The sequence below is a fragment of the Cucumis melo genome, chromosome 2, assembly GCF_025177605.1.
Source record: "Cucumis melo cultivar AY chromosome 2, USDA_Cmelo_AY_1.0, whole genome shotgun sequence".
NCBI classification, from domain to species: domain Eukaryota; kingdom Viridiplantae; phylum Streptophyta; class Magnoliopsida; order Cucurbitales; family Cucurbitaceae; genus Cucumis; species Cucumis melo.
The window spans coordinates 13,728,897-13,754,061 of NC_066858.1; the positions used below are offsets into that span (position 1 = coordinate 13,728,897).

At 38.7% G+C, this 25,165-nt stretch overlaps 1 protein-coding gene and 1 pseudogene across 1 annotated transcript; one reads left to right on the forward strand and one right to left on the reverse strand.

Annotated features, from left to right (window-relative positions):
* Positions 1-20,769: 20,769 nt before the first annotated feature.
* Positions 20,770-21,341, reverse strand: LOC127148223 (probable cytochrome c biosynthesis protein; annotated as a pseudogene).
* Positions 21,342-21,678: 337 nt separating this feature from the next.
* LOC127148289 (uncharacterized) lies at positions 21,679-21,966 on the forward strand. The gene is given in 1 exon segment (XM_051081760.1): positions 21,679-21,966. A coding segment is annotated over 1 exon segment (288 nt).
* Positions 21,967-25,165: the final 3,199 nt, after the last annotated feature.

Sequence of the window (25,165 nt, forward strand, 5' to 3'; positions counted from 1 at the left end):
TTGAAGTAAGTGGGGGAAAGGCCAAATTAGCCTTTTCCCACGAGGAGCTGTAATCATTCCTAGTTTAGGTAGGGCAAATATAAGGTCTTTGATAGGGTATAAGCGAGAACATGGGGTATTGTATGCCTTCTATGAGGAAGACCTCTTTACCGACTTCCAAACGTGGACCAGACTTGTCAACTGAAAAAAGGAAAGTTGAAGCAAAAATGAGTGTGAAATAGCTCTTTCTTCCACATTGATTCAAAAAGAAAGCCCAAGATAAGATCGTCTAAGTTGGAGGCCACCACTAGGCATTCATGAGATCTTCATTCTCCCACGTGTAGGGATGGGAAGATTCTTGAAACCCAAAGCAAAAGGCAGGTGGGTGATCGGGTGTGAGGTTCGAAAGAATTCTAAGGAAAACAGAGAGGTATCTCAGCCTTCAACCTCAAGGGGGCCTGCATCACTTATGCTGAAACTTCTACGAAAAGGTTAGCACGGGCATAAAACTAGATCCATGTGTGGTCGAATTAAACAAAGGGTATCCTATGATGGGACTTCCTCCATCCCCTTTGATGAGAGAGAAAATGGACTATCAATCAAGTAGAAGTCTAAGAAAGAAAGGAGATGGGTGGAAGGGGATCCATGCTTTCCTTTCAGGGTCTTGAGAAAACAAGCCTTTCAATAAATAAGAGTGAAATAACCAAAGAAGACTAAAACAATTGAGTAAATGAAAGACGAAAATTATGAGATCTATCCTCTATGATATCTCTTTAATGGACTCAGCCTATCTTTCTAGGACGCGTAGGAAGGAAAGCTCAATTCTGGTCGATCCTAATCTAAACTCAATCATCATCGTGATAGGATGAGTGCCCTTCGCTCGAACTTCCCCATTTTATCTTATCTTAGGCCTAGTGGCGACCTCAAAATAAGACTTGAGTTACCGCCTCATCTTCTTCTATATTCAAAATAGTGGAAAATTGAGTTCATTCTTCTACTATTAGAGGGTGAGGTGCCCATATGAAGCAAGAAAGTCGACACACGCGCCCTTACCTTTTGTTTATTGAGGCGAGGCATAGAAGATGATCGGGGTAGTAGGGGAATAGGTTGAATGATCTCTGGTATTTGTAATATTTGTCCTAATTGAGAGTGTTAAGAAAATGAACAACCCTACTTTTAAACAAAAAGGTGTGTAGCTATGAGTATTTAAGAGAAAGAGAATTATTTCATTTTGACTTTGATCTTGCCTAACAAACTCTATCATCTTATTTTAAGGTTTAGAAGAGCTTGATAAAGCACTTTCATGAAGTTCATATCATTTAAGAGAGAGAAAAAAGAGTTATGAAATGGAAGAAGGGGAAGTTGCTCAACTTATATATTGAGGCTTTCCTCACCCTATCAATCCCCTATCATCTGCCTCCTTGTGGTCCTTCTCTTTAGCTTTTCCTCGGCCTTTAGAGTTAGAGCTAGTTGATAAGCCATTTTCTTTCGTAGTTGGAATGCTCCACAGTGAAGTACCACTTGTTGAGGATGCACCATCCTTAGTTGTTGGTGTGGAGTAATCAACCTTTTAAACCTAGGGCTGGGGGGCTGCAGTTGGAGGTTCTTTTTTAATAAAGAGAAAGAAAGAATATAGTAGAGGCGGAGTAGGGGCAAAGAATTTACGAAGGAAGTTTCTTTGTTAACATCCATACTCTCATACTAGGCTCCGACTAACTGCTTCTGGGATCGAAATTAAACTAGATAATTAAAGACAAGAGGTCATCAGGTCACTGACAAGATTTTGAGGGGCTCTTTCTTACCCCTCTTTTCAGACTTAAGAAAGCATTGGCACTCTTCCTCAAAATCCGTCTACCCTTGCCTCTTTCATTTTACATAATCACTGAGAAATAATAAAGTCTTTTCTAATGGAGTAGGATGGAGCTCTTTGTATTTCTTTTAGGAGTTTGAACAAACTTGTCTAGTTTAGTCCAATCTGTATGATCAATTTTTTCAGGTCTGGAGGTTATGAAATAACTCGACTGTAAGGCTCCGTTAGAAGTTGAAAGCGAAGTCCTTATCTCTTATTCTGTGAAGGAGCCCTTAAGAATAAAAATGCCTCGACTTCAAACTAAAGGATACAAAGGTTAGGACTTGAAAGCGAAGTCCTTATCCCTTATTCTTAAGAGTGCATTAATGAAATAACTCGACTCAAAACATATAGGATCAAAGAATTTTTTAGAGTGAAACTCCTTCATTATAACTCTTATATTTTGACATAACTGAACTGAAAGGATCAAAGAATTATCTCAGAATTTGAGAGCGAAAGTCCTTGTCCCTTATTACGATTCTGGATCCCTTCAAATTAGAAATAACTCGACTCAAAACATAAGGAGAAGCTCCGTAGGCTTAAAGAATTTAAGTCCTTCCTTATTCTTCAAATGTTAAGGCGCAAAGAATTTGGGAAATCTATATTAATTAAGCGGTAGAACCTACTATCAAAGGAAGAAGAAAAGAGGTTTAGAGCACGTAGAAGGTATGGAATAAGATGGAAGAGAATTGCAAATGCCCACTACACGGAACCTAGTTAAAGGAATCAGACTCCTCATTCTCCCTCACGCTAGAAAAGAATTGATTGGACCCATGAGCAATAGCCTAGTTTTCTTAGACCTATAGAATCCTCTTTGAAGATAGACATGTGGATTGGACAAGAGATTGACTATACTCTATTCTGCTCGACCGGTCTAGGCATTTACTAAAAAAGAATTGGAAATCTCCTTGTCTCAACCAAGAGGAAGGAAGCGAACACATGCTCTTTGACTAGCAGTCTCAGACTTTCATCTGTCCTCATTCTATCTTTCCATATTTTTTTATCAGATATTTCTATAATAAGAGTGAGAATTCCCACTACATAGGGAAGTTCTTTCAGTGTTCAGAGCGGAGAAACTGGTAGGTATGCGAGTTTTTGGCATCGATTGATCGATCTTTCATAAACCGAGAAACCAGAACAAATTGACCACTCCGTGTGGGTTGACCTTCTTTAGTAGATTGAGTGGAACCGTCTAGATCAGTTGAAGGAGGGAGATGGGATCCGACAGTGGCCTCTTGAAGCTCTAGCCCACCCTCTTCTTGAATAAAGCAGATGAAAAACTATGGATTGACAGGTGGGTCGGGAGAGAGATGGAGAGTTTCATCTCGACCACAAAGAACTATCATTTCTTCCCTTTTTTAGTGGGTTTGGAAGCCTTTTTGGATTTGCCCGAGAGTCAAATGCCGTCACTGAAGGGGAATTAGATGTTCGAGTTGTTGGGACTACTCGTATCTCTTTCAAAAGTCTATTTTGGAAGTGGACTAGGATACTCTTATTCATTGAAATGATGGTATTGAATGAAGAACCTCCGGGAAGACTGGGATTTCGTATGAGTTGGATCGGTATGATATGAATAGGCTTGACTGAGTTTATTCGGTCCTTGTGAGAATGCATCTGATCACTCAACTAGGCCAGAATGGGTTTCCCTCTTTCCGAAGCTAGGGTACAGAAAGAGTTGTAGAGTCAGTAAAAAAAGAAAGTTCTAGATGAGTTGATAGTCGCAGTTAGGGTCCTACGAACCCGAAGGAGAATGCAGAAAAATTGGGCAAACTTCTTCTTTTTTATGCTTTGTACAAGCGCAAGCTTTTAGACTGTTGCGAAAGTGACGAGGATAAAAAAGGTAGGTTGATCGAGGAGAGCCAAGCCAGAGTCTCAATAACAAGAGGTAGTTTTTGATGGAAGGGTGGGCTGTGTGAGCATGAAAATCCTTCTCATTCCAATACATAGAAAGAGGATGGAAGTCATTTATTCTTTCTCCCATTATTTCAATGTCTGGTTGGAAAAGCTAAGCCCACATTTGATTCCTATATATTAGAAAGTTTGCACCTTACCTTGTAAATACCTTTTGCCATTGAAGGGGGAGGGAGGAGAGTCAAGGAGAAGAAAGTCTTCCCTCTCTCAAAACCGCTCTGTGGGTTCCTTCGAAAGAAAATGTTAATGCCAACTATCTATACTTTTAAGCACAAATCTACCTAAATGACCTGATTGCCCGGGATCTAAGTAGATTTTAGTTTAGAAAGGATGGAGGGTGGATATGACTATTATTTAGCTAGGGGGTCAGATAGTGGTCGGTTGTCCAGAGAATAAAGAGTAGGACAGGTCTTAGAACCTACTATTTTAAAGAAACCCTATCCTCCTTCATCATCTTTTTGCACTTTCTTTCTCTTTTCCTTGTCCTTAATTTTGAGTCAGAATTCTTCTTTTCTTTCTGATGACTTTTCTTGACCTGTCTTTCTAAATCAACCTATAGTCAATGCCCATGAAGCAGAGAAAGCTAGGGCTCGCGTAGAAGGATGAACACCTACTATTTAGAAGAAAGCGCTCGTGACTCCTTATGGAATGATTATATCTTCTGATTCTCAAAATGGAAGCCCATCTTCGTATTCATTCATCACAAGAAAGAGTAGGAAAGATCAAGGGGTGGTAGTAAGATGAAAAGGAGGAAGCCCATAGCATAGGAAGTTCTAGCTCAGCTTATCTTTCAGAATGAATGCCCAAGGGAAGCTACTCCATAGAGGTACTTTGCATAAATCCCAAGAATTGCTTAACTCGTCTATGCTATATAAAGATTTAGTGACAAATTTGGTAGTCCATATTCTACCCTATTTGAAAAGAGTAGGCTAGCAGACTGAGTACAAGGATTTTCGCTGAACCCTTCGAGGCCATAAGAAATAAGAGATAAGGAGTATGGATTTTCTAAATGTACAAAGATGTAGTTCAGGGAGATTATTTCAAAGAAAGCGGAACTCCAACTCTTGAAAATTTGGAAGTTCATCGACTTCTTCATTGATCTCCTTATCGCAGACCAGTTAATGGGTTTTTATATCTTACCCCATTGAAGACTTAGACTCTACGTCGACTTTGCTTGAAGTGCCCTAGCCATCTATGTAGACGAAATAGCTTTCCAGTTCAGAGGAGGAGTTGGTGCGGGAGTTCGCGCTAGGCACCTCGTAAAGGCAAGAATCTCACTTGTGTGGTCGACAAATCTTAAGAGTTTGCAGGTCTTTCTAATTGCTTGGACAATTATTTTTTTCTTTTCCGAGATCGCCAAATCCACAATGAGGTATACTAGGTGCTAGTGGCCAATTTTGAAAAGAAGAATAAGATAAGCAAATCTCCCACTGGAGAGCCCATGCCTAGACTGGATAAGAACTGACCAAGGTTTGATGTTGAAAGATAAATTCTCTCGTGGCTACCAATGATCAAGAAGAATGAAAGGTGGACTGACTTTGATCCTTCCTTCTTTAAGAAATATTATGAACTTTTATGTATACTTCGCCTTATGGATGATGAGCTTTCAAGTTGACTGAGGTCTGATGAAGTCTTTCTATGAAGGGACTCCATCAGGTACCGAGGGCATACAACCTATCTTCTACTAGAGCCATTGGAATGGATGAATCACCTTCAAATGGGTAAGTCTCTCTCTTAAAAAGGAAAGAATATGGCCAGACTCCTTCTCTATTGTTGACCAACTAAACTATCTATACTAATCGGTGAGGTTTACATCTTCGTGAATCATGAATCATGAATCTTAGGTTATGATAATAAGGCCTCCATATCTCCCATATTTAGGAATGCATTTCCAATTCACATTATTTGAGAGGCTTAAGTGTTATACCCGTTCCCGAACTACTTGCTAGCTTGGCCCGAAAGACGATGTGAAGTCAACAAACATCGCTATCCTTTAATGATACCTGTTGACCCTGCTGAACTACGAAACCTGGTAGACTTGCTATTTTCATACATAAATGTTATTTATACACAAAACACAATAAAACGGTAATAGAACCGCAAGCATACACGTGTACCAATACCGTGACTCACCCACTTAAAACATTTACCTGGTTAAAATTTAAAACTCATGTGTATGCCTAAAGTGAACTAATGTGTATGCCTAACTTAAAGTTCAACAACTTCAGACATACATAGAGCTATATAGACACAAAATACAACTCCACTCACGTACTGGAAGTAAATATGAAACTAGTAGCAGACTGTCATAGAGTTTCAGGCGTCGAGAGTTCGACCTCTACCTCAAAAGTTAGAAAACATTTTAAAGGTGAGTTAATAAGCCTCGTGAGTGACTAGTTATAAAACTGTTACTTGACAAACCTGAGCATGTGATAAATCGACATTAAATAGTCATGGAATTCATACTTGAAAATAGTCATTGAATTCAAGTTATTTTCATAGCTTCATAAATAAACGTATAAAGCAGTCAATCATAAATAAAAATTATGGAAAATATTTTCAAAACTGGTTTTGTCACTCACTGTCTTGAGTTAGATCCTTGCCCTGTAAGCTCGGTTTAATTCTTCTATGTTTGTCAATAACCAAACTGAGTATTAGAACCCTAAATATTCGATTTTTATAAAGATAGACTTAACATGTCACACTAAAGATGACGTTCACGACTTTAAGTGGTCCGGAGGCTGAATTCATATTCGTCATTCCATAGGTTCGGAGGTTATAAAATAACTCAACTCCCACGGAGCGGTTCGAAGAAACTTGACTAAGAAAGAGAGGAGAGGGGCGAAGCCACTCGACTGAGGTTGGGAAGGAGAGGTTCGAAGAATTTGAAAGTCAATTCCATATCCTACCACTTAGAAGGAGTGCATTATGAAATAAAATAACTCGACTCAAAATCAAAGGCTTCGTTAGGAGTTTCAAGTAAAGTCCTTATCCCTTATTCTTAGAAAGATTGTATTATGAAATAACTCGACTCAAAACATAAAGGATCAAAGAATTATCTTAGAATTTGAAAGCCAAACGCCTTCCTTATTTCTAAAAAAAAGGCTCAAAGAATTTGAGAAATTCATATTAACATTAGGACCCATCGTCGAACTCTTGTTTATCAACTAACCCGTCCTCCAGACCATCTGGACCCTTTATAAAGAAAGTCATAAGATGAGAAAGAAATAAAGAGCTCCGTCATCAAGCTAGAAGGAAACATCAAGCCTAATCCATTGACAAGAAAAGCAAGCTTCTTTTTCATGCTCCTTGGTCGACTGGCAAAAGCCTTTTGACTTCTTCTTCCTTTAAGTAGCTTGGGCTAAGAATAGGTTTCAGCTCTTCTTCTTCAACGGATGAAAGGGGTAGATGAGGTTGGGTTCGCTTCCTTTCTGAGGCCTAGGCTTCTCTCATCGAGCAGGGTTGTATGTTTAGGAACTCTTCTTTTTTTGTACGTCGTGCGTCCAACTCGAATGAGTCTTTCAGTGAGATAGCAGCTACTACGGAACCCTTCAGATTGAGCTCCTTTCCAGTTTAGTGCCTATCTTGCTCCCTCGTCGACTAGTTCATACCGATCCCACTAAAGAAACCGGGGTAATTCCCTTGCGAGAAGAATCGACACCTACTTCTTGTCAAGCGAGTTCCACTCCTCAATATACTAAGTTCCACTCAATCTACTAAATCACAAGTCAATTGGGCCTTAGAAGAGCCGACCCGACTTAACCCTAATTAATGAGACTTGGTCAGTTCCCTTTCCAACCCAGCGAATCCAACTCAAAATCTGAGTTTTCTTTCCACCGATTTCCGTTATGCTTCGGCAATTGAGACTGAAGACTTGGAAAGAAAGACTAAGTACTGCACCTATGGGACACTTCTTCCCTTTCGTTTGGTTAAGTCAAAGCTTTTGGTCTCCTTGCTGAATAGTTCTTTCTTCCATAATTCTTTTCTTTTCGTATTTCAAGGATAAATCATAATTCAATCAAGCATTTTTAGGATTTCATGATTGGAGTCATCAACTAGCCACTGGTAATCGAATAATATAGAATAGACCTTGTATCGTGTATCAAGAGTCAGTCGAGGTAGAGGTCCTAAGTCAAGTTTGTAATAGTCTCATAAATCATCAAAAGAGTAGTGGTTCTTCTCATTTAAGAAGTGGTTTAGTCAACGGTATGAGTGAAGTTCAAGATTTTCCAGTAAAGGGTATTGCTCTTCCGATAGGGAGCATAACTGAATAGGCCCAGGAGAGGCTTAAAGAATGATCGAAGGAGCAAAGAATTTGCAAAAAGAGAGGCATAAATGATTTGCAGAAGAGCGAAGGCTCAACTAAAAGAAGAGAGTTTAGATGAAAAAAATTGGAGTTCTAATTAAGCTACGTAGGATGAGTCAAAAATCCATATGAATCTGAATCAATGAACAAGGGCTCGACTGAAAGGAGAGAAAGACTTATCCCTACGAAAAGGCTTGAAGACTTAAAGAATGATCGAAGATTTAGCTGTGTCAAAGCCCTCAATCCAAAATAAAGTCACTAGACGATCATTGAATAAAGGAATGAATGTTCAAAGTCCGTAGGACCTCTTTTATCCACTAGTAGGAACAAGGGTGAAAATCCATTGTTTAGCTATATACGATAGTCAATTCCACTCTTTTCCCATTTTAAGAGCTCAATTACATCGACCCTCTCTCTACACTCTCCTCAACTCATGTGAAGCTTGATTTTATCCTATCTAACTCTCCTTCCTAATTGGAGGATAGCTACTTGATAGGAAGATCCTCTTATGCTTCCAGATGGAGCTTCTAAAGAATGAATATCGCTCCATGGGTCAGTATAATCGATTTCCCCTACTCTGATCTCTGGGAACTTTGAATTCCACTTCTCTAACCTCGAACTGAGGCTCCTCTTCGCTCTTCTCCAGCAACCTCTTTCAGTTAGTCTTCCTTTCTTAGACTAATGAATGATAATAGGATGACATCCTTGAGGCCGTAGGTAGACGCTTCTACAACTTTTTTATCCTAGTCGTTTCCCTATGGGAGCTTTTTGTGTGCTTGGTCCCTTTCGTCTTTTATAATAATTGTTCAACCTAGATTGGAAGAATGACTATAAGGGAGGAAAGACCTTACTGGAGGGATGGTGCTACTTCCCAGCCTTGGATTCCTTCCTAAATAAGGTAGAAAGAAAGAGGCCTTGTCTGAATTGAATAGAAAAAGATGATTCCTTTCCATCGTCTCTAGGACTGGGATTGTGAAAGGGATGATTCCACATCAGAGAAAAGACCTAGAGGATAAAAGAATATGAGAATCAACTCCTGATCTTTAATTCAACAATGAAAAAGAATCTTCGGGGAGTGCAATAGCCTTAGGAGTGAGAGTTTCTATTTGAAAGAAGTCAATGAGGACTTTAATATATTAATATCGAATTCTTAGTCGAGCAGGTTCGAAGGCAAGATTTAAGAGAGACTTTGAAGAGAGAAGAAAAGGTTGAATGAATATGAGAAGGTTTAAAGAAGATTTCAAGCCTATCCATAAGAAATGAAAGGGGATTTCCAAGATTATGAGATAGTATCTCCACGGAGTGCTAAGAGAAAGTAAGCTCGGAAGGCAAGATCTAACTGAGAAGGGAGGGAGTGCAAGGGGAAGCTACTTCCTCTTTGAATTTGAAGAAGCCTCTGTGGTCGACAAAAGTCTAAAAAATGGAGAAATCTCACTTTTAGTATCTTGCTTCATCTCTTATGCCTCTAATATTAGTTAGGCACCCTATGTAGATAGTTAGTGGCACGTCCGAGAATGAGAGAGTTTGGTTCTTTATAGAATGAATTGCGCATCAGCATCAAAATTCAATTCTTTGCTGAGAACCAAGGTTTGAGTTTCATCTTTTCTTTAGTGGATTAAACGAATGAACAAACGGAGGAACTCATATTCATTCAGCCTCATCTGGAGCTTTCTTTTTCTTATTCACTCTCTTTCAGTCGAGCCTTTATTTTTGTTTACCAAACATCAGTGATTTGAATTAAAAAAAAAAAAGACAAGCAACTCAATGAACAAGTGCTCCGCTTCTTGAATTTGGCTATATTAGCCAATCGGACTCATTCATGGAACTCAAACTAGGAAGCCTTCTCCTAGGGCTCCGCTCCCTCCTTTTACGTCCTTATCTCTAATAATGCTGAAGTTTTCAATGCCTGAAATTCATGGATTGGGAGGTGTGTGGTTCGGTTAGCACTTTCATGCCTTATGAACTATAGCTTTTCACTCAATTTCCTTTTCTTTCCATAAATTGTTAGAGGTAGGGGTGGTATAAGATTATCTATCCATTCAACTGGTCTTCCTTTCATGAGACTCACACGATGATGCCCTAGGAGGCAAAGAAACTATGGTATAGAAGGATCCTATGTATCGACTGAAAGGGGAATCAATCAACCAAAGCGAGTAGGGCAAGAAATGGGGAATCCTTTTTCACTCAGATACCTCTAGCTCCAATCTTGCACCTAACCACAAAGTGGGGGTGGAGTTCTGTTCTCGCTTTCTGCAACATAGAATGAAAGAGATCCTTCTTCCGACTATCCTAATTAGTAGTTGAGATTTTGCTCCTACCCTTGTTCATTGACCACTAGAAGTCTTGTTCTAGCTTATTCCTCACAACTGTAGAGAGAACCTACTCTTTGGAAGAATTGAATTTTGATCAATATTCAAGAAAAGAAAGAAAAGTTCCTCAAATTCTTTGAGCTTAGACAAAAAGATAAAAAGATAATAGTGCTTATTATAATGAAAGAGATACCCTTTATCCATCTTTCGAGATTGCTAATGCATGAGAATACCTATCCTGACCTATGGGTCTTTACTCTTCCACTTTGAAAGATAGAATTCCCCCATTTCACTCTAACTCATGAATCAATGAACAAAGACTTCAACAACTGAAATTAGCCGATCTTTCACCTAGTTACCTTTCAATGGAAACTCTGTCTTCTTCAACTGAGCTCTAATCTAAGATGCTTCACACCTATCCGACCGTAACCTAATATTCTAAAAAGGAATGAGATCATGCCCTAGCTGAATAAATGGTTCATGGCTGACTCCGCTACTAATTCATGAGACCCTAAGCGGGTGGGAAAGCCTATGAATACAGATCCAAACTTCATTCCAGAAGAGAGAGGGATGGGCTACATTCTCATTCTTCCCTTTATTTCCCCTCTACCCCGATCGAGACAGACTTGATTTGGATCTTGTCATTCTGACTCTAACTCAAGAGTTTTACATGAATAAGACCTAAAGAAAACCTAGCATGAATGATTTTCATATGTTAGGAAACTTCAATGAAAGAAGGTTTCATGACTCACCCTCGTAAGTCAACTCTATTGTTCTAGCCTAATACAATGGAGGACTAGCCTTGTTTGTTGATCTTTGTCCCTTTCTTCTTTTCATACTTATCTTGAAAAGATCTCATTCCTATTGACTAGGGTGTAGAAGGATTTTCTCCGTATGCATGAAGGACTAATTGAAACTCTTCTTTATTCCGCTACGTGGGATCCTTCTAATGGAAAAACTGAGCTCCTGTCTAACTCATTCTGTGTCCTTAACATAGGCTTGCCTTTCGCTCGTGGGGCTTCTCCTCTTTTTCTTCCTCAACCGAAATTACCTTCACGTTCTTTTCTTATGTTCAAATTCCACTATCTTTCTTATTCTCGTACTTCTTTCTTCTCTGACCTTTATTCTTTGTCTTCTTTCTGATTCAGGTTGATACTTGGTCGAAGAATCCTGTTGCGCTGGTTGTCGTGGGAACTTGATGGTAGGTTTGAAGTTGCTCTCATGATGGATGGATTTGAATACTTGCAACCCTATATTCCACCTTCCCAATCTTCTTGAGGACTTCTATTGGCCCCTTGTACTTCCGGAGGAGGCGTTGATCTTTGCGCCCTCAGAAAGGAATCTACTCTGGCTTTAGCTTGATAAGAACTTAATTTCCCGCTCGAAGAGGACGACACTTTTTCTAAGTAAGGTCGAGCGATCTCTCTTGTTTATTTCCATCCTCAAGTTGTGCGCTTGAGAGCTATTTCAAAGTCTTTGAGTTGCCCAAAGCCTTGCTTTCATTCTCATCACATGAAGAGGGTAGCTGATAAGGATAGGTTAGACTCTTAATTCACTCTTTTTTGAATAAGAATTCCCCGCAGAAGCATAAGAAGACAAAAGGTTAATAGAGCGGTTTCCTCCCAATAGAGGTCGAGGTAAGATAGATCGGAATCTACGTAAAGCAGGGAGACCCATCAAAATAGAATATGATCTCTTTTTGGAAGCCTGAATGTACTGAATCATCACTTTTATCCGAAAGATCGAAAGAAGCAGAAGTCGAGACCGATAGGGAGAGGGGGAAGAGAGAAGGGCAAACTTAGACTTAAGAGAGGCTTTGAAGGAGTTGAAGTGATTAAGTTGAAGCAGTTGAGTTTGTTGCCCACCACACAGGATAGGTGATAATAGAAAGAGATAGAGTTTCAAAGGGAATCTTAGAGCTATAGAAAAAGGGGAAGACTTGGAAAGCTAGCCCCTTTGCTATCTACATATCTATTTTCTTATTCTTTCTTAAAAGCCTTACAAGTTTCTAAAGTGGAAGAGTAATCTGATGTTGGGTGCGAAGTAAGCTACTAAGATTCCTCTCATGGGCCTAGCCAATAAGAGAGAAAGCTTAGAAGCTTCCAAACAGTCAGCATGCAAACTAATCAAGAAGTGGTTGTTGTCCAGAATCAGCAAGACCAGAAAGACTAGATTGAGAGGCGAAGTCTCAGAAGGCAGAAAGTCAACTACCCTGTGGGAGGGAACCAGAAAGAAGCTAGAACGTAGGGTCATCAAGGGGCGAAGTCTCAAAAGGCTAGATAATAACTATCCTTTCAAGGTTATCATATGCTTTTCCTTTCCCGTAAAGATAATAAGAGTTTGCTCTTCTAAACTACTTAGTTATTCTTCTGCTTGCAGAATAAGATTTTTCATATCATCAAAGAAGAAACCTATGAACTAAATTCTCGATACTCGGCCAGACCCTACAAACCTATGAACTAAATTCTCGATACTCGGCCAGACCCTACCGCCCCATGGGAGGAGAGTTTGAAAGTAGCTCACACTAAAATAGAAAGACATACTCCAAGAAAAATTCAAAGCTAAGAGCATGAACGAGAAGCTAGAAGGGAAGTGACTTCAGAGGAGAAACTAAAAGCTCAAAGAATATTGAGATTTGCCTATCCTAAAAAAAGGACTTCAGGCTAAGACAATAAAAGAGAGGAAGAAAACTCCTACTACATGGCAAGGAATAAGACTTCAGAACCTACTATTTGATTTGGAAGAAGACTCTCGAAAGAGAAAGCCTAGTTTGAGTTCCATGGGAAAACCATAGATTTTTTTTCTATGAAATCACATTCAAAGTAGGTGAGACTTCTACCCAACCAGGGATTTAGCCTTCTTTTGACAACCCGATAAGTCGTTCACTTTGATTCTAGAGTTAGTATTCTTTATTGAATGAGAAGGAGAGGTTAGAGAATACGCTCTTTCGACGATTCACTCCTTCTCCACAAATTCATTATGCCTCTATCGTCTTATTCCTTTTAGTAGGCTCTCGTCCGAAGGACTGATTTATGGAATTTCTCCTTGTTAGGATTAGGATAGTCAGACTACATAGTTAGGAGTGTAAAGGTGAAGGACTTGTTTATATCCATGTAGGTGAAGGACTTGTTTTTTATTCCACTTATTTGATCCACAGGCCCGAAGTCAAAATTGAATGTTTTCCCTCCTATCGTCGCCTCACCTCGCAAATTCCTTTTGCCCTTCCTTCTTAGTCGAGCTGCTTCGCACCTGTGAAATCACTTCTCAAACCTTTGTTCATTGATTCAGTCGAGCTATTTCATAACATCTAGACCTTTGTTTTTGTTTTTACATCTGAAGGAAAAAATATGAAAGAAAGAACTCTATTTGTGCATCATCCACTAGGTTTTTGGAAGAGAAAGCGATCTCTAAGTGCCTCGGGGAGCCAGATTCTAATCTTGAAAGGGATCTTTCATGAAGTGGGACTCCTTTTTCTTGCTTTAGCCATCGTAGTGATTCGTTCGGCCCTAAGACCATGCACTCTTCCATTATAGGGGCGAGAGGGTATGCGAGAGAATCGATAAGGTTTATTCACGATCATGAGAAGATAAAATCCTTAACGAACCAGAAGAAAATGGATTCCACATCTCCCCATTTTGAGAGTCAAATATCGCAGTAAGAAGCAGGTACGGATCGAAGAACGAGGGAGAGTTCTACTAGAAGCCCAATTTCTCTATTTACTAGTAGAAATATGAAAATACTCATTTCTTAGAAGTCAAGGTATCCACCCTCAAATACTTGAGGTGAAAACTTCTCGCGGAGATAGTCAATCTCACTCTTTCAATAAAAAAGGCTTGAATCTCTCATGCTTGTGATCAGAAGCTGGATTGACAAAAGTAGAAGGGCATCCCTTCGGTAAAATAAGTGGTTGAAAGGAGAGTAGTTGTGCGATTTCATAAGTTAGAATCGCGGCGTTAGAGGCGTATTAATCTAAATCAAAATATTTATTCCTTTTTTTAGTGGAATTTCATGACTCCTTTCGAGCGGGCTCTCAGAACAAGGAGAAATAGGTGAATATGGATTTCAGAGTCCTTCGCAAATTCTTTGCTCCTTGCCTAGGTTAATATGGATTTCTTTCATTGCACTCCTTAAAATAATTAAGGATAAGAACTTTCGCTTCTAAATTCTTTGATATTTTTTTTATCCTTATTAATCGAGTTATTACATAACATCTAAACCTTTGTTTTTGGAGTCCCAAATTCTTTGCATCTTCATCAATGAGCTCTGATTAATCTAAGGCCTCCTTCTAAGAACCTTTTAAGTCGCTTCGTCCTTCTCCTCTCTTTCTTAGTCGAGTTTCTTCGAACCCTATTGTTTTGAGTTGAGTTATTTCTAAATATAAGGGCTCCTTCTAAGAATAAGAAATTTGCTTCGCCCCTCTCCTCTATTTGGAATCGAGTTGTTTCTAAAAATAAAGGGATCCTTCTAAGAATAGGGAATTCGCTTCTCCCCTCTCTTTTCTAACCTCAGTCAAGTGGTTTCGCCCCTCTCCTCTCCTTTTTAGTCAAGTTTCTTTGAACCCCCCCTTATCATTTTGAGCCAAGTTATTTCATAATGCCCTCCTTCACATAAGAATAAGGAATTCGCTTCATCCCTTCTACTCTATTTGCAGTCAAGTTATTTCTAAACATAAGAGCTTGCTCACAGTTGTTTTTCTTTGCACCTCCTTTTGAGCAAAGAATTTGCGCTAAAAGAAATCCATATTCGCAAATCTTTGCGCCTTATAATTTTAGAGGTCCTTTGAGAAAGGGAAAGAGTGTAAACGTGCAAAATGGATGATGAATAAGAAATCCCCTATGTGTGGATGGAATCAAATGCCTTGTTTGATTCGTTGGAATCTGTGTTCTCTTAGGTCACCATTTTCATGGTTTTGGGTCCAAGCTGTAAGCTTTCTTGTCTCAGGCGAAGGGATCAAAATGCAATTCTTCCTTCATCTTCAGACTAACAGTTCTTAGGAGGCATAAAAAGAGAATGTGATCCTTTTATTCCTCGCTTCTCTTCTTTCTCTATGCTTGATCTCTTATCTAAAGTTTCAGGAAGAATCTTAGAATTTTGCCTAAGTCTCGCTATGGAATAACCTTCATTTCCTCTCCTTATACCTTTTCTTGTCATTTTTCATCTTTTATCTACATATAATATGGAATATTTAGCTAAAATCACATAAATTTCATCAAGGTGGAATAAAGTGAATGGAATAAGAAAGTGAATATTCCATAAAGAGTCTGACTATGGATCGAGGACTTTTGTCTTGTCCTTCTTTTTCTCTTTTCTTTATCTTTGCCTTCCTTTCCATTTCGTATAAATACTCAATATTTTTCCATCTAGGAGAGCTTCTAAGGAGGACTCTTTGGAAAGATCTCTTGTTGTCGAAACGAAGGAAACCTAGTCTGACAGAAGAGATACTTTGGAGCTACTTCTACCCTCTTTGAAACGATCTCATTCTCACTCTTCCACTATGCATTTAATGCCTGATTCACACCTATATCGCATAACCGAGTCTACTCTTTCTTTCTAGCCTCGCAGTTTTAGCTTTTCTGACCCTAGCTTTGGAAAGTAACTCAAAACCCTATTGATACCTATTGTTGTTATTCATTCATTCATTCAATTACCTTTGATTCAATTGCACAACTAATCACGGATGCTTATCATACTTCTTCCTATTCTTCTTAGACTGAAAAGAGTGACCTCATGATCATTCCCCCTTGTTCATTGAGGCGGTCTTCTTTCTTCCTCTTCTCTAGCTTCACTCATTCTCTCTGTAATCATTATCATTAAAGGGACCGATTTTAGATGAGATTAAAGATGAGAACCTCAGAAGAATGACCTTTGTTCAAAGAGTGACCTGGCTTCTGAAAAAACTACTTTGATAATGGGTGTCCCTTCATAAGTTAGAGATACAGCTTTGTCTCACGTGTTCATGCAGATTGGTACTTCTTTAGAAAAAGGCATTGCTTGAAAATAGAGTGCAAATCCCAACATAGCTCAAAGATATTAACCTAGGCTTTGAAATCTTCTTTGAACCTTTCTCTTTCACTTTATGTACCACTATACCGCGCTTCTATACCCTCGATTCGAACTTCATGCCCTCTTCTGCCAGCGGGTTGGAACTTTTTGTAGGGATTCTCTATCTTTTTTTCTTTCTCAAAAAAGAAGAGGGGATCTTCATCTCTTTCTATAAGATTGCCGGTCTGGTGCACTTGCCAAGGCATAAGGGGGAAGCAAGACCTAACCTGATTCTCCTTATTTAGGAATTTAAAATAGTAGGAGTGGAGTGGGGAGAAAGAAAAGTGTAGTTGACTAGTAGTACCATTAGCTTAAAAGGCTCTGTAAACTAAGCTCGTCCCGGGTCTCGTCTCAAGCTGTGGTATAGACGGCTTCCATCACAAATTTTAGCTAGTGCCCTTAATCAATTTCATTCTTCGTAAGAAGGACTACTGAATTGGTTGCTAGCACACCTATTCTAAATCTAGTCTTGTAACTTGGGTGGATTCCCTGAACCTGAGATCAGAAGCAGAGGTCTTCTTCGATCTTCTTCCTACGACTTGGATAGGCTTAGTTGGGGAATATCTATCGATCTTGAATGAAAGGCCTAGCTTATTGCTTCATTTCTTTTATTCTTTCCCGAGAAAAAGAAACCAGTGGGAACTGGAGCTTTTTTCCTTGGTCTGTAGATCTGATGATCGATTGAAATCAACTTCAGAATCACACTCCATAGAATTTGAACCTACGATGACCAATGAAGAGCGCTTTTAAATACAACTAGAATAAGAAAGACCTTGCCCTACCTTCCCCCCAATAATTCCCCTTCAAATGAAAACTCTGTTCAATCGTCCATGTTAGGAGGATGACTTGGGTGCGACTGGTCGACTGGTGGAGCTGGTTCAGTTCTTGCTTTGATTTTTCCCATGGGTCAAATGCAACGAACGGGGAATGTTGAGTAATCAATTCCATAAATCAGTCCAATAACATTTAGTGGAATTCGAATATAAGAAAAGAAACTGAAAGAAGAAAATAAAGAAGAGGTTAAAGGAAACTTCAGTGATCAGTTTCAGTTCCATAAAGGGAAAGCCTATCCATGAAAAGCCTAGTTTAAGAGAAACCAACAAGAAAAGCAAGCTTCTTTCAAATTCTTTGAGCCTTTGCCTTTTTCTTTTATTCGGATTGCTCAAACTTCTTCCTTCCTCTTCCTTTCATCCTTCAGTTTATGAAACTTCTGAGACCATTGATTGTCGGACTGATTTATGGAACATAGACCTTTAAGATGATTCCTACTCCCAAGGCAAGGCTCGACTGAAAGGAGAGGCCTTTCTCTGAGAGAATCAGAGAAAACGAGTCAAGAGTCCTAACCTTTATATCCATAGGAGCTGAGAGAAGAAAGATGATATTTTGACTTCGGACGGGTGCTCAACTCTGTTTCAGCAATTCCTACTCCTATTTATAGGTGATAATTGAAAGAGATAGAGTTTCAAAGGGATTCTCAGAGGTAGAGAAAAGAGGGAAGACTTGAAAAGCTAAGTTTCATTCTCAAAAGAATAAGTTCCAAGAATATGAGAAATCAGATTCGCTCTTTGATGAGATCTTTCTGTTGTTGATTTCGGTTGAGGAAAAAAAATAACCTGAGTGGGGAACTACTGGGTTACCTTGAAAGAGAACTCTTGCGACCAACCCAATCTCGATGAAAAAAGCAAAAACGTGGACAGCTACATCAAAAACCTCTATCCCTGATGTCAACTCTAGTCGCCCTCGCTCCACTCATATACTATTCTCAAGCAAGAAAAGCATGAAAATTAGAAACGGTATACTCGTCTGCCTGGTTTTGCAGAGCAAATACCCCATTCATTGTCACACCCCCTCCCGGACTACCTGCTAGCTTAGGCTGAAAGAATGCATGAAGTCGATTGACATCACTTTCCTCTACCGATGTCTGTCGACTCTGCTGAATTCTTGAACATGATAAACTTGTTCATCTAGAATATAAACTGTTGTACATGCAACACAACACAGCAGAACCCAGACTAATTATATACATACATGAAGTGTAGAACGGAAGTAACTAATTTTGCAAGTAAACCTTGAGACACTTTGACCAAAACATAACCAACAAAGGTTTACACAACTACAACTCCTAGAGCTTACACAAATTGTAGAGTATTTATATCATACAAAGACATATACATCATAACACAGCAGACTATATGTACAACTCTAACCACGTACTAGTAATCGATATTGCAACTTCAGCAGACTAAGGCAGTCTATCAGGCACCGGGAACTCGATCTCTACCTGGAAAGTGGGAAAAACATTTTGGAAGGGCATACAATAAAGCTCAGTGAGTGACTCAATTTAAAACTATAAATTTAAAGATAAGAGCATGTGAAACCTTTACACATATAAATCTATTTATACAAAGTCGTAAATATAAACGTATAATAGTAAGAATAACTTTCTTAAATACTCAGCATGTACGTTATTGAAATCTAGCAAGGCATATCAAGTATATCAAAACATTTTAACTAACATGACACATCTATGTTGTGCAGGACATGCCTAGTACCCAACGTTGACAAGCTTTACGATGTAGTTGGCTCCATCCAACACTCCCATCATCTTTTTGTAGTGGGGCTTGCCCAACACTCATGACAGCACCGTTCTCTAGCCTCAGGCTCAAGATCTCAACCATGTAGTTAATGAACATTTCACAAATTGTCTAAAAATATTAAAACATGCCTGCTTATCATTATCTTGCACAAAGCTCAATATTTACTCAGCTCGTTCATGAAAAACTGTATTACTTAGAACAAAACTTGTTAATTCATGCTTTGCTTGAAACATTGTGGTTTAAATACTTTCCATAGATTCAATATTCACGTGCTAGCATAAATTTTCATTTAGAAATCTAGTCTCGAAACTTATACTTGAAAATAGTTATGGAATTCAAATAATTTTCATAGCTTCATTAATAAACGTGTAACGTATTCAATCATAAATCACAGTTATGGAAAATATTTTGAAAACTAGTTTTGTCACTCACAGTCTTAGGCTAGATCCTTGGTCTGTAAGCTCGGTTCAATTCTTCTCCGCCTGTCAACAATCAAACTTAGTATTAGAACCCTAAACATTTTGGTTTTCTAAATATATACTTAACATGTCGCACTAAAGATAACGCTCACGAATCAAAGCTTAAGAAATAAAATCCTATTTGAACAACTCTCTACATTTTCCAGATTTCTAACACAAATTTTAAATGACCATAACACCTTCAATACTTAACCAAAATGAGTGTTCTTTATGTCAAAATCTTCATTGTAATGTCCTTTATAATTTATAAAAAACTATGTAACCCAAGTTCCCAGTCGAAAAGCTAAGAAACACCACGAAACAAAACCACTCAAAAATCGCACACTCTATAGATCTTCAACTTGTCCCTGTAATTTAAAACATTTCTATTCATAATTGGCTCTAAGAATCTACATAAAAGTTATAGCTAATTGAATAAGATTTCCAACCATATCAATTAGAGATTATAACTCAATGTATACACACTGAAAAATGCAAAAAAATAGAGGATTTCTGATTTCACGTGAAAAACACCTGCTTTGCCTTCTCTGTCAAATATCACCCAATCACTAACAAAATTGATGCAAACAGCCTTCATGAAAATTTTTCAAACATGAATTAGCTTTCAGAAAATGCAAACCTCGCCTTTTAGTTCTTGAGAAGCTCAAACTGAAATAAAAACGAGAAGTGTGCAGAGTGGGTCAAAATCTGCCATGATTGAAACCTCCTTTGAGTTTTTCTCATTCTTCTTCAACCTTAGAGCTAAGAAATCTTCTCCATCTTCTTCAGGTTACTCAAGATACTGATGAATATTTGAAGGAAATAGATAAGCGGTGGAGAGGAGGCTGCCCAAGAGAGAAGAAGAATAATAAAGGGAAAAAATCCCTTCGTACTTTCCTCTTTCTTTCCTGTTATCTTTTCTTATCTTTTTCTTATCTTTTTATTTTATTTAACAAAACTTTTAATTAATTATATAAAGTAAATAATATAATTAATTTCCATTTTCCTTTTATATATATAAAAAGAAATAATAATCGAAAAAGAATCTCGGGTTTACATTCATCCTCATCCATATTTGAGTATAGAAGAGAGGCATTCTCAGCCGACTACTACTACTACATGCACATCTAGTGCAGTGGTTTGTATGCAAGCTACCTTTCCCATCTTCCAAATCGACTGATCAAATGCTGTAGGGGCGAACTACTCTAGTCTATATACTTCGCAGGATAGTCGGACCTCTAAATTCTAGTAAAAATATGATATTCATTCTTATGGGATGAACAATTGCTGACTCTGAATAAGTAGCCCTGCAAGAAGTTCAATTCTTCCATAATTTCAGGGAGCAAGGTTATGCGCTAGCCAAGTGACGTAGGTGCATAAGAGTACTTCACGCCATAACCATCTCTTTTTTATAGGCTCTACGGACTGATGCCTATTGCTTCATCTGGGAGAAAAGACTCATTGATATGTCGGCCATTATCAGGAAAAATTGCCATAAAAATCTTCCTCGTGTATCATCTGTAGCAAAACTATGAACGGGAGCTAGCAATCTGGACTGTATAGAAAAGGTTTTTGAGACATAGCATGGTAAAGTCAGAATATTTAGAAACGATGTCCAAGACTAAAGAAAGGGTAAAATGATTGAATGAATACGAGTTGTGGCTAATACTCGAGGCATAAAAGAAGCATTTTCTACGGAATCCCAAAACCACCAGCCACCCCGACCTAATTCATGATGAGCCCACCAACTTCCTCACAAGATGCCTATGGTTAAAAAGGACTAAGATATCAAGATCCAAATTCTCATTGGTTCTTGGTTCTGGTCAAAGACCACTGTGTTCGCAACGGTGATCCAAGAAAGAAAGGAAGTAGTTGTCTCTTTCTTTCCATTACGAACGAGAGGCTTCACCTGCTGCCTTTCCGTGTCTACTAGCCCTCCTGTCTAAAGGGAAGAGAAGGCAAAAATGCACCACAGAAGGAGTATGAGCAAGCTTCTCTTGCTATGCAAGAATAGAGTAGGACAGCATTTTGGGCCCACATCTTCGAAAAAAGGCTAAAAAACTTACTGGTTATACGGGATTTGATGCATCTAGCAGTGCAAAGCAGTGTTCCATTCTTTTCGGTGGCATCCTTCCGCATTATCGGTGAGTGAAGTACCACAATCCCATTCATCATTTTTTATCTACATAAGGCAAAACCCATAGCACTGGCGACGTCTCTGGCATGAATGCAAGGAGGATATATAGCTGATATAAGATCTTGTGGAACAGAAATTGATTCTACAAGTGGTTCGGTACTCACGAAGAAATTTATTAGAAAAGGATCAGAACTCGCTGGTAGGAGATGAGAAAAAAACAAAACAATGTGAAGTGTTACGTCAATCCATTATTCATCGATAGATGAGGCTCTTTCTTTATCATCTCATGTTAGATGCAAGAAAGGACTTATCCTTTTTCCATCTCTAGAAGCACGCGAGTACTGGGAGCCCAGAAGAGGAAAGTTCATTTTCTGGTAAAGTGGTGCATAAAAAAGGGCTGGCACATCAAAAGTCAGGTTCCTTCATGAACGAAGTTCAAAATCAACAAGGGTTCATAGAACAAAGAGAGTGTACAACTGGGCCCTCACTTTCTTGTTCGTAACAAGGGAGATCCCGAACGGGGTTCTTCACGAAGTTCAAAAGAAAGGGATAAAGAAGACTTTGTCTATGGCCTCATCATTTTGAGACATTATGGCTTTGGGGTCGATCCCGGTAAGAAAGAAGGAATCCATAAAAGCTTGGGATCCGACACCATGATAAAATACTACCCTCATGATTAGACCATGTCCTTGAGATTCGATAAAATAAAGGTGCATTCACGGTTAATACGTTGTAATTGCATAAGTTATTAGGAATATGATGAAACAAAAGACTAAAGAAAGAAAGAAGAAGAAACCAAAATGCAGGTGTTGTACTAAACGCTGGTTGTTCTTTCTTCTTGTAAGTGAATGCAACGATAGGACTGGGAAATAAGGAATAATGAAAGAATTCACATATGGTCGTGCTCATTTCCAAATTTCTGCTTTGTTATTCCCATCATTCGGTATCACATGACGATCCACAAGAAAGGTGGTAGGATTTGAACCTATGGTCGGCCTGCCTCTAACCTATATATAAGGTAGAAGCCTAGGACACCGATATACAGCAACAAGTTTCAATCATCCGTATCAGAAGAAAAAGTCAAAAGTCTATCCGCTCCGCGCTTCTACTCTATAAACAAGTCCAAGAAAAGCAAAGAAACTTCAAGATTTAGTTTGAGTTCCATGAATGAGTCTGACTATCGTAACAAGAGTAGAGTAGTGGATTTTAATTGATTAATAAGGTGAAAGGTTTGATATGAAAGTCACAAAAAGAAGAAAGAAAAAGCTCTAGAGGGTCAATGAAATATAAGAAGGAATTTGAGAAAAGCAAAGGGAAGAAAATGAAAGAGAAACTAAAGAATGAAATAAAGAAAGAAAGTCATAAGATAGGCTTGAATCTCAGAAGTGAAATAGTATTTCAAAAGGTTTAGGTGTCCAACTAGAAATTGAAAGGAAGGAATCGGTATCAATAGATAGGGGCAGAGTCATCCGTCTCGGTCGAGTCATTCTCCCTCTCTCCAGTTAGTGTTCTCATCAGTGAGTAGGACCCTAAAGTTATCACTATATGTACTTATGTTATCGATCTTTCGTTTCAGAAGAAGAAGTGCAGTTTCATAAGTTCCCAAAAATAGGCTATCTCTTTCTGAAGACAGGTGACTTCCAGAGTGAATGAGTAGATTAGGTAGAAGCGGCTTTGTTGTAGAGTGAAGGGGTATAATTGAGCTAGACCAGCTGAGTTGGATAGGAAGAAAGGGCTTACCTGAAAGGTCATTCTCCCACTCTGCGGTATGAAAGAAACTTCCTAAGCTATATCTCTTGACTGAGTTCCAACAAGAGATATCAAAATGCAATTCTTTCCTTAAGCGAATCCTAGGCTTTCTCTCTTTCTTCCAAACCTACTAAAAAAAATATAAAAGAAGAATCAGCCTTGCTTTCTCCAGCAATTATTAGGTGCAAAGAATTTGCGTAGTAGGAGTCGGAAATCTATATGAACCTCTTTAGAGGTGCAAAGCGAAATGACTACTAAGGCTCAAAGAATTCTCAACTACGGGAGTGCAAAGAATTTGCAAAGAAAATGAGAGAAAAGGAGTCAAGACTTCTAACTACGGGAGTGCAAAAAAGAAAGATGAGGTTTTTCATATTCCACTTTGGACCTGTGTCCTTATCAATGAGATGCTCTGTGGGTTTGTCTCTGAATGGGACTTTGGAACCACCCTACCGATACGTGGGCTGTGCCTAATTAACAAAATTGAGACTCGAGACTGATTGTCATTGAAGTTATCTGGATTCCTTATTAGGTTCACATCTATACTAGTGTAATTTAGGTTCATAGTATGGTTGGTTTTCTTTAATGTTCATGAGAAGATGAATTCAGTAATCCACGTACAAAGAAAAAGCATTCCAAAAAAATGAAATGAATAAGGTGAAAAGCCCAAAATATTCCATTGACTAAATTCCACTTCTAATAAGGGATAAGTCCTTATTCCATCAGCTTCGATAATTCTTTTATCGTTACAGTCTTAAGTTCTTTGAACTTCTCCTTCCTAACCTCACTCTAGTGGCTTTGCCCCTCTCCTCTCCTTTCTAGTCGAGCTACTTCGAACCTTTCAGACGAATATGGATTTTTTACTCATCCTACATAGCCTAATTAGAACTCTAATTTGTCTCATTAAACTCCTCTCCTTATCAATCGAGCCTCTCAACTCCAATTTTTTCATTGAACTTGCAATTTCTTTGTGCCTACTCCACCTTGTTCGCAAATTCTTTGCTCCTTTTGTTTCTTTTCCAACTTTCTCTCTTATGTTTTGAAACCTACTAAAACATAAAAAATCAAACTTGGTCTTTCTTCATTCAACTCATCTAGAGCTTTCTTTTTCTTTGATGTCTTTTATTGAGAACTCTAATAGAGCTGGGGAATTTCAATCTACGTAGTGGGCTCAGGATCTCCCTCTCCTTATATGAAAGTATATTAGATAAGGTCTCCATGGCAAGGGTCTGAACTCCTCCTGAGTCCATTTTCATCTTTTTCTCTATGTCATTTTCCAGTTTTTTTATGAAGACGAGGCTCCGTAGGAGTTGAGAGGGATAGGGAATAGTTGGACTTTGAGTTTCGAGTTCAAGGCATGGATAGGACTATCAGAGCTACTAGTAACTCTTCACTTCGCTGGAGAACTGACCCTTCCTTGAAGGCAATCTCATACCCCTTTCTTCTTCGCTCTGTCCAGTAGTCACCTTCTTACTCTTCGCTAGCAATTAGAAAAGTATTGGACTTCCCCAAGACAAGAACTTGACTTGAAAACAGAGACAGCTTGTTCCTCCTCTAGTGTTGAGGGTCATACTGTGGATTATTGCTATGATCTGCATGGCCGGTCTTCTGATCCTCCTCCTTATACCAAGCAAGTCCTGACTTCGAATACTGAGGGTACTCATACATCTATGTCAGGACGAGATAGGACCTCTGACAATTGAGAGCTTTCTAAGGAGTTGCATATTTCTTCAGTTCTAGGATACTACTCAACAAAATTTTGAGTGTGATGCAACTGCTCAGTGGGGGAAGAAAAGAATGCCCTTTTAGTTGGGATGCACTGAGAGAGCTG